Source organism: Sycon ciliatum, chromosome 5 (assembly GCF_964019385.1).
Source record: "Sycon ciliatum chromosome 5, ocSycCili1.1, whole genome shotgun sequence".
NCBI lineage: Eukaryota > Metazoa > Porifera > Calcarea > Leucosolenida > Sycettidae > Sycon > Sycon ciliatum.
The window spans coordinates 34,075,951-34,089,349 of NC_088647.1; the positions used below are offsets into that span (position 1 = coordinate 34,075,951).

A 13,399-nucleotide genomic window follows, 5' to 3' on the forward strand; every position below is an offset into this window, starting at 1 on the left:
TCTGGCTTCCACTCAAACAGTCCAATACATGTGAAATGTGGATACTCAACTCATGCGTCGACACCACCAAGTTTCAAAGTGCGGCGCGGCGGAAGGCGCGGCGCGGCGTTCGGGTGGCATGCTGCTTTTCGAAAAAAGATGTTGGAGCTCCAAATCAGCTGTGATCAGATCGATCGATTGATTGATTGATTTTGATTCAAAATTTCAGTTCTCTCTCTCTAGCTCTGTCTATCTTGCGAGATCTCTTTCTTCCTACTTCACCTGTCTTCTCGAGCTGTCTACTTTCCTTTCGTGAACTCGGTAAACAAACTTTGGTGTGTAGGTTTGGCTTCAAGATGAGTACATCAAGGAACTTTCATAAAGACGTCATGAGTAGACTTCAGGCAGTGGACCCCATGATGTCTGAGGACATGATTGGTCTGGAAGAGACTGAAGCCGTCGATGCACAGGTACGTGGCCATAATTCACAACTGCATACCGGTGGGGGAATTATATCAGTATACTTGAAGTAGTCAAAGAACTTTATTGAAAAATGGTTCAAAAATCCATGTTTATGCCGAGAAATGAATAAAGGAATCCGAAGTCAACGCATGCTTACAGGCAATTATAAATCACAGTACTACACTACTACTAGTACTAGCAAATACTTCAAGTACAGTACTGGCCAAAGAAATCCAAACCTCATGAATAAAATAGCGCCGGGCGCTACGCGGCCCTAGAACTACACACACTGGTCTGTGCACTTGAACGTGACGCATTATTCATGAGGTTGGAATTCTCTGGCTAGCAGCACTGTAGCAGTAGCAAGAGTCCGGTAACTCTTGGCACTAGGTAATCACAGCCGGAAAAGTACAATTGTTTAGCTCTCTACCACCCTCATCGGGACTCAAGGACTCAAGGAACTTTTACAGTCCAGTTTTCATGCATTTTCATCAAGTGAAATACCAGCAACCAGGGTACAATACTGTCGGGTGACGAGGAACGGACAGGCTAGAATTTCAACAAGCACAGCATACCAACGTATACACGGTGACTCAACTGTGCATAGACTGTAGTACAGTCAACTTGGCTTATAACGACACTCTGCGGGGCATCAGAAAAGTGTCCTTATTCGCGAAGTGTCGTTATACCCGAAGTCTCATTCTATGTGTCACAGTTGGATGGGACTTTGCTCTGGGCATGGAAAGTCTGTCGTTATTCGCGAATTGTCGTTATATCCGCAGTCGTTATTAGCGAAGTTCACTGTACATGAAAGTAAGAACGGCCTGGGCTATGAGGCTGACCCCCCCCCCGGTTCTACAGTACCCGACAGTACTGCCATCCTAAAGATTAGTGTCCCAAACTTTTGGTCTGTTCACTCTGTTGTATGGCCAAGTAATGAACCCTACTGCAAGCACTACAGCTGTGCAATGTACGTGGTAGTGTTGTGTCCCGAAAATGGCATGCATTCGGTTCTGTACTTGAAACTGCCCCTATGAAAATACTTGCTCTCGTCGATTTCAACAACGGAAACAACGATTGCCCAGTCGGATGAGATTTTCAGCAATCTCCTCTGCACAAAACGTCTCTGCTCTGCTCTCATCTAAACCTGGCAAAGAATGAACTGGAACCCGGGGTGAAAGCACTGAAAGGATGCTCTCTATCACGAGGAGCAAAGCGCACAACTGAGTGCCGCGTTCGTAGCGTCACGATACATTGGTAACGATCACAGAAGCTCTATCCAACAAAACTCTATCGTACGCTTCAGTCAACTTTGGGAAAATGCACTGAAAGCAAGCTATTGTATACAATCGCGTTTATACCCTACTTTTGATGTGTGCGGGCTTTTCGCCTGGCAGCATGGTCAGCGACATTGCACCCTGTTGTAGACGAACTGGGAGCCCTGATTGTCCCTTCGGCTCTCTGATACGCTCCTTCGAGCTTGTTCGTTTCTTTTTCGACATCGAAATAACTACCATCGTCCGTGCATCGCATCTGCACTTGCTGGACTTTTACTATCAGCCCTCGTCATATGTTTGTGAATTGTTTCTGGTCCTGTGTCTTCCTGGCCCGGAGCGCACTGATGCTCGACCCTGCTTCACCCGACCCACCTTGCGCAGGTGGCGCATCGGATGTTTGCTCAGCGTCCTGATCTCCGCAGGTGCTTGCAGTATCGTCATTTACTTCCGAAGTTTGAGCCTCACTCCTGGATTCCTGCGGTTCGTTGGAGCCGTGTTGCTCCGTCTCAACTATTCGTGGATCACTCTGGTAAAATCATCCTCTGCTACCTATTTGTTGTTGACGAACCGGGAGCCCAGTTTGCTCATGACAAAACTTACACGACAACGTTGATCTTTTCTTACTTTCAACTTACTTTGATAACTCACGGCGAAAGCAGAGAAAATGCAAACCTCTCACGGCTGACTTAAAATAGAACCGAACGAAAAAAAACTCTCTACATGTTTCTGTAGTGGATCTGGATTCGTGTTTGTGATAATGTTTGACCTCGGTCTATGCATGAGGTCACTTACCGTATTTCCTCGATTAATAGACCCGGTCTTTTGTTTTTTGAAGAGGGTTGGACCCCCGGTCTCTTATTTGGGCATGGTCCATTATTTGAGCACGGTCCACAATATTTTCATCGGCACATCGCTGGAAATGGTGGATTTTTAACACGTCATAATATAGAACTTATATTGTGGACCGTGCTCAAATAATGAAAGAAAGCACTAGCCACTACAAAAATTGTAGTTGCGCAACCTAAAATCGCGTCCTTTTTTATCCACCACGTGCTTTCTTAGTGCGCATGCGCAAAGCGATGAACTCAAATAAGAGACCGGGTCTCTTATTTGAAGAGACCGGGTCTCTTATTTGGGCATGGTCTACTATTTTTCCGTGAGGCCTCTAGGAGGGTCTACTATTTGAGCATGGTCCATTAATCGAGGAAATACGGTATTATTTATAGGACACTAGTCAGACATAAATGGCAATGCGAGTGATCAAGGGGTTCATATACGACAGCCGCGGGGTTGGTAACTTTCTACACTGCGCTACGGAGGGGAAAGGAGCAGCAGCTATACATGAGCAGCGTACAAAGCTTGCAACACGGACATAATACTCATCCAATTGTTGTATACTTGTAGTAGAACAATGCACGTCACGCACCAAAATAGGCAGAACTAATGCTGAATGGAGATGCGGCGAGAGTATAGAGAAGCACCTCAGTGCTATCATCCAAGCGAAACTAATAATGAAGGGAATAAAAGGCAACTGTGAAGCTTTTCACTAGTTCTGGAGCCGATACAACAAAACCTCTACTTATCACACGCTCCTCCACGTATGACAACGTGCATCTACATGTCGGTGAGTCATGGCCGCGAGTGACCTCCACCATCACAGCATGCATCACCGACAATGCTAGTAATCACCATGGGTCTACGTCACAGTTGCAGGTCTCGTAGTAGCGGACGAAACTGGCCGCCCGCAGAGAGTGCAAACAGGAGGCGCTGCATAACCCCATATATGATGATCTTTTCCTCGCACAATGTGTACCTTTTGTTGGGATCACCCGCTATTTTCAAGGACTCTTGGTACAGCCTGTACAACTCTATTTGGAACATAACGAATAATTTGGTATGTGTGTGTATGTCGCCCATCATCTTCACGCTCTGTGCTCTCTGACTTTGTTTCTAGGCCTCTAACTTGCAGCTCGGAGATGTTTCCAACGAACGTGCCGTGCACCTTGCCTTTCCAAACTGTGAGTGTATGCTACTTGATGCCAGTCTGATGTCGTATCTCCGCTGATGCAACGGCTTGCATGCACTTTTGTGTACTGTTGACAGGGGCGCAGCTGGTTCCCCAGTGGCGTACCCAGGGGGGGGGGGGGGGTGCTTTGGGTGCTCAAGCACCCCCTCGTGATGTACCCACGCCACTAAAAGTACCATAACTTTGCAACCGATTGTCCGATTTACGCAAATGACGGCCCATTGGAAAGGTCTTGAGTGAGGCTATTCATTGAGATGTGATTGAAATTGATATTGAAAGGTCTTGAGTGAGGCTATTCATTGAGATGTGATTGAAATTGATATTGAAAGGTCTTGAGTGAGGCTATTCATTGAGATGTGATTGAATTTGATATTTAGAAACCTGTTTTGTGCCCAAACTCTGAAAGAAGAAATGGGGATGTTCATAAACCAGACTTTTTTTTGGTGGCACAATTATCAGGTTTTTCTAACTGATATTTTGCCTTCCACTTGCTGTCACTAGTTGATCATAGTTACCCGTGTTACATGTACTTTAATGTGCCAGGACTATCCAGGCTATCCATATCGTCAGGGCCTCGACTTGTTCTATTCCGATTTTCCGAGAACACTCCGATCAGTTGTTCCGACAAATCGACCGAAACGATTGTTCACGAAGTGTACTAATTTGTTATTTCGGGCCCTTGAAATCCTACAAATGCTACGGCTTCTAAAGGGGTCGCTCGCAACCTCGACCCCTGCCATTGAATACCTCAGACGCTGTTTCTGATTTCTACCAATTTTTGTATTTTGTTACTCCGTGCTTCAAAGAGCAGTAGTCAAATTGAAAATGTTTTCGTGATATGATCTAGCAAGAGTAGTAGTGTACTCTTGGATCTAGCTTACAGAAGAAGTAAAGTTTGTCCTCCAAGGGGAGGGGTATGTTTGGGATTGGGTACTTGCAGGCCTCATGGTTGCTCCATCTTACAGAACAGGTCCTACATTTTCCATCAACTTGGTACATCATGGTAAATAGCGCAGTAAAAATCAAGATATCAACCAACCATGCATCACATGCACAGGAATCATGCATTATTCGGTTCTTTGGGAAAAGGTTCGAGCACCCCCCCCCCCCCCCCCTCATTCCAGATCCTGTGTACGCCCCTGTCCCCCTCTTATGGGGGGGGGGGGGGGGGGGGTCACGGCCGCATATGTAGGACGGCTGGTGCATGTCATTCATGGTCATTATGTGCATGTTGAACCTAATCCGAAAGTTTTAAGAGGTGGGAATGCACGTGCCCCCCCCCCCCTTGCCCTATGCGCACCTGGTTGATCACGCAGTGCTACTACAGTAGATCAACCATTGTGTAGCTGGTGCAGTGAAACGTCACTGTCACGTACCTCCAACGGATGTAAAAACCAGTACTTTATAACCGAGATCAACTGACTGGAAAGGACACGTAGGGTGCTCGTACCGTGACCCTCTTATACCATGCTGTGCTTGACTTGCTGTGCATGCATTGTATAACACGTAATTTTTAGGTCAAGTAAAATGTCGGTGTCAGGGACCAGCCAGGTTTCAGGTGTAATGTAGAATTAGGTGACCAGCGTTCCCTTCACATACAGTGCATACACCGTGCCACAATAACCTTAGGTGTAATTTAGATTAGGTACCTGGTTTCTCTACCGAAATAACCGAAATTAAAGTTACACCGAAAATGACGTGTTATACAGTATTTTGTTCTGCTGGCTTCTGTGTGCCACTGCAGCTTTCGGCGATTTGTGCGATGACAGTGACTTGTGATAGCCATCTACATGCAGCCGTGCGCGTTGCTTATGGCGATGGATACTCGCAGCTGCTCGCCGGAGTATCACTAGTATCGCTTGCATCCGCATGGCGTAGAATGGGGTAACTAAGTCTTTGTATTGAGGCTGGTTTGAGGCTGGTAGCATGTACCCAGTCACGTGACATTACGTACACGCCGATGGTCATCCGAACCCACACCTGCGTGTTCTTGCACACATACAAGGCAGGACCTCAGACATTTTGTGTTCTTGAAGTAGTCTACATACCAGTATGTGCTTTTTTATTTTGTAGCAGTGGATGGCTCATATGTGCCTCCCAGTGTTGTTGCAATTATTGTATCTGTGTATTACTTTTTCGTACTGTATATCATTCATTCTCCATTTCCTCCTGTTGTTGGTCGCCTGATGCAAGCACATTACACCTCTGGTCACCGTCCAGTGTAATTTAGTTTCACTCCTTGATAATAGCAGGATTCAGTGGAGCTACTGTACAATCAAACAATAGGAGGACAGAAAGTGTTTTACTCCGAGTTTCACACAGAGTTTCACACACTAAGCGATCATCAGAAAACTGTACAATCGTGTAGATAGTCCTATCGGTAATATTAAATTTTTACAATGTTCCCTTGGCTCGCGATGACCATCGGAGTTCTTAGCAAAATTTGTGTTGATTTAAAAAAATTCTCTTTGTACAAAACACATTCTCTTTTTTCTCTTTTTCAGATCCCGTGCCAGTCTTTTTTTTTGTCATTAGAGCACAACTGTGCGCACGACGTGCACATTGCACGATAATTTCTGTAGCAGATCAGCTCGTATTCATAGTATTCCACCGACGCTATACTATTTGTGTCTCCATTGTACTGTGCAGTTGATGTTGCTCATCTGCACCAATGTGGCTGGGTGGCTAGCAGGGAGTCGTAAAATACCGGTATTTTACGACTCCCTGGTGGCTAGGTCAGATTTGAGATCCCCATCCAAGCATGTACTTGTAACCTTCACTAGAAAGTGTAGTGGCAAAAGGTACCACCATAGGTAACGATCAGTGAACTTATTTCGATGCGTTCATCCCGAGGAAATCAGACTTCGAGATGATCGGGTACAAGTAGTTCAACCCATTTGCCCAGATACTAGAGAGGTACATTTTATTGTACATGTAGTGCACAAAACATTCAAGTAATAATTATACGTGTACGTGTAGGCAGGAGTACATACTGTATATCACCTCATTTTCGGTGTTGTAAAATTTCGGTAAAAGCCAACCCCTGACCTTTCGGTGTAAGGATAAATTCGGTATGCATGGCACCAAAAAAAAAAAAAAAAAAAAAACGCTCTTGCATATCTCCGCCAAGGCCAAAAGGCTCCACATACCGGTACATGTATAATACCGGTACATGACATTGTTATGTACATGTATGTACAATGTACTACCGGTATACCAGTATACAAGTTGATTTTTTTTAACTTGACAGTGATTTTCATGATTTTTTTTTACATATTTTTGGTATTTCGGAAAATTTAGGTGTAAGGCCATGGTAAAAAATAAAGTTGATTCTCAGGTCATGAGCCTGTGAAAATCGGTGCGAGCGAGCGATTTTTTATTTTAATTCCCACAATTTTTTTAATTCCAAAGATAGGGTCACACATGTGTACGTCACAGGTTCATAATTAATTTATAATTATTTTATTATTCAGGCCAGGGAGTAGAAAAATACCGGTATTTTACTACTCCCGGATTCATGCCTTTCGCATTGACCGTTTTCATGCACGCATATGCATGCATAGAAATAAAAAAAATCGTCGGTGCGCCACCAAAAATCGATGCGCGCGTACTTGAGAATCAAAGATATTTTTTACCATGGCCTAATGTTAAATATTAATTAGGTGATCCAGGACCAGTACCGAAGTTACCGAAATTTAAATTACACCGAAATAAAGGTGTTATATGTTATACGTGTACGTGTGGGCAGGAGTACATAACATTATGTACTCTTGCCCTACATATATAGGGTTCCATGTTGTATGCTGACCATACTGATACAGCATAATTATAAGGAGCTCCCGAGACCTGCGTTGTTCATACACAGAAATAATAATTATAAAAACAAAACTCCCGCTTTCGTGCATACGCATGCTCCTGATGATCAGATATTTTGTGTAGCCTTTCGCGTCGACTTTAGCGTGAAGTTCCGTAGCTTTAAACTCCCCAGATCCGGACGCAACTTATGTTCATGTTCTGAGGTTAAATTGACTTCAAAACTGCCATGTTTCGGAGCTACCCTTTCACTAATGCAGATTTATTGGTATTATGAAGGCATAGTTTGTGGAAACAGTAATGTTTGCACAGAATTATGACTCTATTTGCTAACGATTATAATTGAGTACTCGATCGTTAGCTAAAGAGTAATCGATACTTGAAAATCCACGATCGTTTCAGCCCTAGCACAAACAAAAGGAAATTGAAATGAATCGCTTCATCACACCCTGTGCACTGTCTGCATTTCATGACACCATCCCAAAAGACACAGTAAGCAATCACCAGGGAATCATAACCATCTAGAACCGCACACTCTGGCGAACAGCTCCTCATGCAATTCGGACTGGCTTTGCCGGAAATGCAAAGCAGCAAACAATGGTCACATTGAGCCACTGACTTCCCATCAAGGACGGAGACGGCAATACATTTCAAGAATGCCCTATGAGGTGAGTATCGTTTGCTATGGAAACCATTCAGTCTCATGAACAGAATTCAAAGTGCCGGAGTTCAACAGCCTATTATCGCCAACATTCCCTCAAATGCAGGACAAATATTTAAAAATCAAAACAATGACACACACACAAAAAACAGCACAATAAAAGCAGGGTTATCCAAGTTAGCACCAAGAAGCCAGCAACGGTAGTATCCGCTAAACAATGATCCTAAATTGGGGGAAGAGCAGGAGTGCCGTTTGCCAATACCAAAGTCATATCCTGGACACATGGACATGCATGTTCGAGTTCAAATACAGCCAGCACGGCTGGTGGTAACACCGTTGCCTTACGCACGGTTGATGGACGGGTTGACGACTATGCCACGGATCGATGTGTCCATGCTCAGGTCGATGGCCTTGAGCAGGGCCTCGCGAGTGCTAAACTCTACAAACCCGTACGGCACCATGGTCATGCGATTCTGGATGACGACGGCGCTGACGGGCTCAAATTCCTTGAAGGTCTCCTGGAGGTCCTCCATCGTCATGCCCGGGGGCAGGTTGCGGACGTGAGCGCGGAATGGTGGATCGTCACCGATCTCGGAGATTCTCTGCAGGCGCAGGCTGGTCGCCACACGGATGAATCGGATCTCCTCTTTGCCGCTGAGTTCCAGGGCTGAGACTAGGTCGTCCCGGTTGCCGAAGAAAATGAAAGCATTCATTTCTCCCTGGAACTTCACCTCAGTTGGATTCTGAGCCTTGAAAACGTCCATGAGGTCCTCAACCCTCATGCCGGAAATTCTTGACAAGTGAAGACCAAAGGGAGCCTTGTCTGGAATGGGGGCAGTTTCCCTGCGTCTTGCCCTAAAACCTCCACCAAATCCAAAGCCACCCTGCTGCTGGGGTCCTCCAAAGCCGCCCTGCTGCGGGGGCCCTCCAAAGCCACCCTGCTGCGGGGGCCCTCCAAAGCCACCCTGTTGCGGGGGTCCTCCGAATCCACCTTGGGGGAAACCACTGGGCGGGCCTCCAAACCCACCCTGAGGACCACCGAATCCACCTTGAGGACCACCATATCCACCCTGGGGACCACCAAATCCATCCTGTGGACCACCGAATCCACCCTGAGGGCCGCCAAATCCATCCTGTGGGCCACCAAAGCCGGACTGATAGCGTACAGCCGATGCTGTGCAAGATGCTGGAAGGCACCTCAAAAGCCTGCTGGCCTGCACACAAGCTAAAGAAGCCATTGTGGCAAACGAGAGAAGAAAATCAATGTGATTGTGAAGGAGACGAAAAGGGAGAGTGGAATAAATAAAAAAGCAGGTAAATCGTGATCACCACGTGTTGCCAAAGAAACCAGAAAAAATTGCGCAACGATCGTGCATGCTGTCGATGCCAACGCGGCCGCCGCGCCGGCCGGCGCATATGCGAGGTATTGCGCATGCGGCATGGCCATATGGCAGACCTATTCTTCCAGCAAAATATCGAATTAATTATTTTCCAACGAAAAGAAATTGCTGGCAAATTCCGAGCAAAATATCGAAATTACAGAGGATATTCGACCTTCTGCCACAGCGCGTTATCTTGGCCTCATTATCATGATTATTGTGAATATTGACCAACACCTCACCTTTGAGGATCAAGTCAACCATGTACAGTCAACTTCGCTTATAACGACACTCGGCGGGGCATCAAAAAAGTGTCCTTATTCGCGAAGTGTCGTTATACCCGAAGTCTCATTATATGTATTACAGTTGGAAGGGACCGAGGCTTTGCTCTGGGCATGGAAATGTTGTCGTTATTCGCGAATTGTCGTTATATCCGCAGTCGTTATTAGCGAAGTTGACTGTATGTACATCTGTTTATAAGAAGATAGGAGCATTCCGCCGCTGCCGCCGTACAGTAGACCACACAACTAAGCGAATATTTTATTTATCCCTCATCCAATCCACTACTGATTGAATACGCCAGCAACTCGTATGCTCACTGTCTTACACCATCTTTATACTCTCGCCTTGTTACTTTAAGTCATATCAGCATGAAAACGGTTTTTGGTCTCCCTCGCCGTACCCCGACTGTCTTTGTTTTGCGGCACGCTAAGTTATACTCCCTCGAATCTCGTCTCAACTTGAGGCTTTTTATTTTTGCTTTCCGCTGTATTCATCAGCTTACTCTTCTTTCCTCAATGTTCACCCTCCAGTCGGCTGCTACTTGCACCGAGAGGCGCACTAGAGGGCAATCATTCTCTTCACTTTCTTTGCCCGCTGCTACGAATGTTTTTGATTTTGGTGCGGTTGTGCAATTGCGGAGATTCTGTTTTTAATTTTCCACGCAGAGTTGCGCAGAATATACAAACACAATAGCATGATTTGCAGAATTTGCTGTTTTCATCAGCCGCAGAATTCTACACCTGCACCGCACTTTTTCCGATATTTAAAGGGGCTGTCCGGAACTGCTAATTACTTCAAGTATTCTTTTTCCAAAACGAAAAGTATTTTTCAGCCCGCCCACCCACTCTTTCTGCAGAATCAGTGCAGATACATGTTAACAAGAGTGCATAAACAGTTTATGGACTCTTGATGAAGCGGGATTTTCTCGGAATTCTGCAAACAGCGCAATCCTGGAATTCACGGGGACAGCCTGTCATGTACAGTATAGCTACTGTCCACTGACATGTGACATACCCTCCCGATTTTCTCAATTTCTGCTCAATTGTACACGCAGTTTACGTGCGAATGTCCCTTGCGTTTTCCGGGTACAGAATGCTGTAAAGTGGGCCAATCAACCGACTAATTCGTCTTTGCTTCATACAGTAGAGTCGCGCGCTGAAGAACATGGAGCCCAAGAACGCCACAGCCTACAAGTTAAGAACTCGGTACTGGTTTTGTGGGATGCATGCAGTAGAGTCGCGCGCTGAAGAACGTCCAGCCTGAAATACTAAGAACACCACAGCCTAAAGCTAAGAACGGCGGTGTTGGTTTTCTGGCAGCTTGTGGGATATATATGATCCAGTACGGATTGTTTCTACGAACGTGTTACAAGAACGCAGCCAGATTGCTGAAAAATAAGAACATCCCAGGCTAACTACTCGGAAACAACGTTCTTGGACGCGCGACTCTACTGCATGATTCAGTACGGATTGTTTCCAAGAATGTGTTACAAGAACGCAGTCGGATCGGTGAAAAATAAGAACGTCCCAGGCTAGCCCATTGGAAACAACGTTCTTGGGCGCGGGACTCTACTGTAGCAGTCAACAAAGTACAATTGAAATCGCCCAGCCCGGCACATTCAGCAAAAACGGCAACTGCTGGATCACATGGTATCATTTACAGTGCTCTGCATTCCGAGCAATACGAATAAGGCTGCATGCTGGGCAGGCCCAGTACGGGAGGTTTGATGCAATTGCGCAATTCAAAACAACTAACAACTAAGTTTGTCCGCTTCAAGTATGTCCTCCAATAATCAGGAGCCAGACAGAACCGTAGCAGCCATGCAAGCACCAGCACAGGTGTGCAAACACAATGATTGCTCTGTCATGTCAACTAATCACGTCGTTACATGATGCCACTTAATAGTAAAAAAGAGTCTACAAGTCATTACGCCATACGCTGGCTGGCTGGGTTGACGACGATGCCCTTGATTTCGTGGGAGTTCGTCAGATCTAGCACCTTGAGAAGCATTTCCTTGGTCGGGAACTCCATGAATGCGTAGCGCGAGAGCGACACGTTGTTCTGCAGGATGACGCCGTCGAGCGGGTTAAAATCCTTGAAGATCTCAAGCAGATCCGAGAGCGCAGAGTTCGGCGGCAGGTTGCGCAAGTGGGCGCGGAAGGGACCGGCTTCACCGATCTCGGTCATGCGGTGCAGGCGCAGGCTGGTCACGACGCGGATGAAGCTCACCTCCTCCTTGCCGTTCATGGCCAGTGCAGCGACCAGGTCCTCGCGATTCTCGAAGAAGATGTGTGCCTGCGAGTCTGATAGCATCTGGACGCGAGTAGGGTTCTGTGTTTGGAACAAGTCCATCAGCTCTTTCTCGCGCATCCCACCCACACGCAGAAGCATCAGGCCAAACGGCTCCTTGGTCGGAATCGGAGCATTCTCACGCGGTCGGCGGAAATTTTGCTGGGGGAATCCTGGTGCTTGGCCGCCGAAACCACCACCGAAGCCACCCTGCGGAGGTCCTCCGAAACCACCTTGCGGCGGTCCTCCGAAACCACCTTGGGGGGGTCCTCCGAAACCACCTTGCGGCGGTCCTCCGAAACCACCTTGCGGCGGTCCTCCGAAACCACCCTGTGGCTGTCCGCCGAAACCACCCTGCGGAGCACCAAATCCTCCTTGTGGCGCACCAAATCCACCACCCTGTGCAGCTCCAAATGCTGGTGGTGGTGGTGGTGGCATATGCCCACCAAATCCGCCAGGTGCTGGCTGCTGGAAGCCAGTGGCCGCACCAGGAGCACCAAATCCACTGATAGCGGGCTGGCCAAAGTTTCCTTGTTGTGCCGGCGGCGGAGGCGGTGGTGGGGCCTGTCCGTAGTTGCTGAATGGCGAATCTGAAGGAGTGTTCAAGAAATCATCTGATCCACCATTAGATTGGCATCTGACAGCAACACGGAAGATCTGTGTTGGGACCCGATTGATACTCCCGCGAGCTTTGGTAGCGAGGGACGCCATTATCAGGAATATACCAAGGCTTAGAATCAACGAGCGAGATCAAGAGACACAGCAATATCGAAAGCCAAGTAACTCCAATAAAGACAGGTTGGGTTATCCACCACGCGTGCACGGCCGGCCACGAGCACATGTGCAAAAATATTATTGCACAATCTGAGACACAAAATTTTGAGTGCAGTGTAGCTACGCGCGAAAAAATGATTTTGAGTCGAATACCAGACTGTAAGCGAAGCACGCGCACGCGCGCAGACGTCCAGCACACACGCGTGTCAAAATGTGTTTTTTGGCGGGTAGTCGGCAAAAAATTAAAGGGGAACTCCACGAAAAAATGAAAATTTGATAGCCTGTAGAGTTTCGGGCGCCGAGCTATGAGTAGGGACTTCAATTGAAAAATCAAATTCGCGAGTTTTGCATAAAACGCTAGTTTTTCTAAACCGGGAAGAATCGAGAAACAACCTGTGAAAATTTGAACCCAAAATTCCAAGGCAATCTAGAGTTATAGTCGATTGAAGATCGGAAA

At 46.7% G+C, this 13,399-nt stretch overlaps 1 protein-coding gene and 1 long non-coding RNA gene across 2 annotated transcripts; one reads left to right on the plus strand and one right to left on the minus strand.

Annotated features, from left to right (window-relative positions):
• The first annotated feature begins 161 nt into the window (after nucleotides 1-161).
• LOC135818430 (uncharacterized) lies at nucleotides 162-6,365 on the plus strand. Its single transcript, XR_010553681.1, has 3 exons — nucleotides 162-449; nucleotides 3,673-3,736; nucleotides 5,489-6,365. It is a non-coding gene; the product is annotated as an uncharacterized LOC135818430 (long non-coding RNA).
• A 2,194-nt stretch (nucleotides 6,366-8,559) lies between these two features.
• Nucleotides 8,560-9,456, minus strand: LOC135817028 (rRNA 2'-O-methyltransferase fibrillarin-like). The gene has a single exon (XM_065330129.1). It carries the CDS (start codon nucleotides 9,454-9,456, stop codon nucleotides 8,560-8,562), a length of 897 nt encoding a protein of 298 aa, XP_065186201.1.
• Between the last annotated feature and the right edge of the window lie 3,943 nt (nucleotides 9,457-13,399).

Excerpts from the sequence above, each read along its gene's own strand:
- LOC135817028 (XM_065330129.1), bottom strand. The coding sequence starts at position 9,456 with ATGGCTTCTTTAGCTTGTGTGCAGGCCAGCAGGCTTTTGAGGTGCCTT.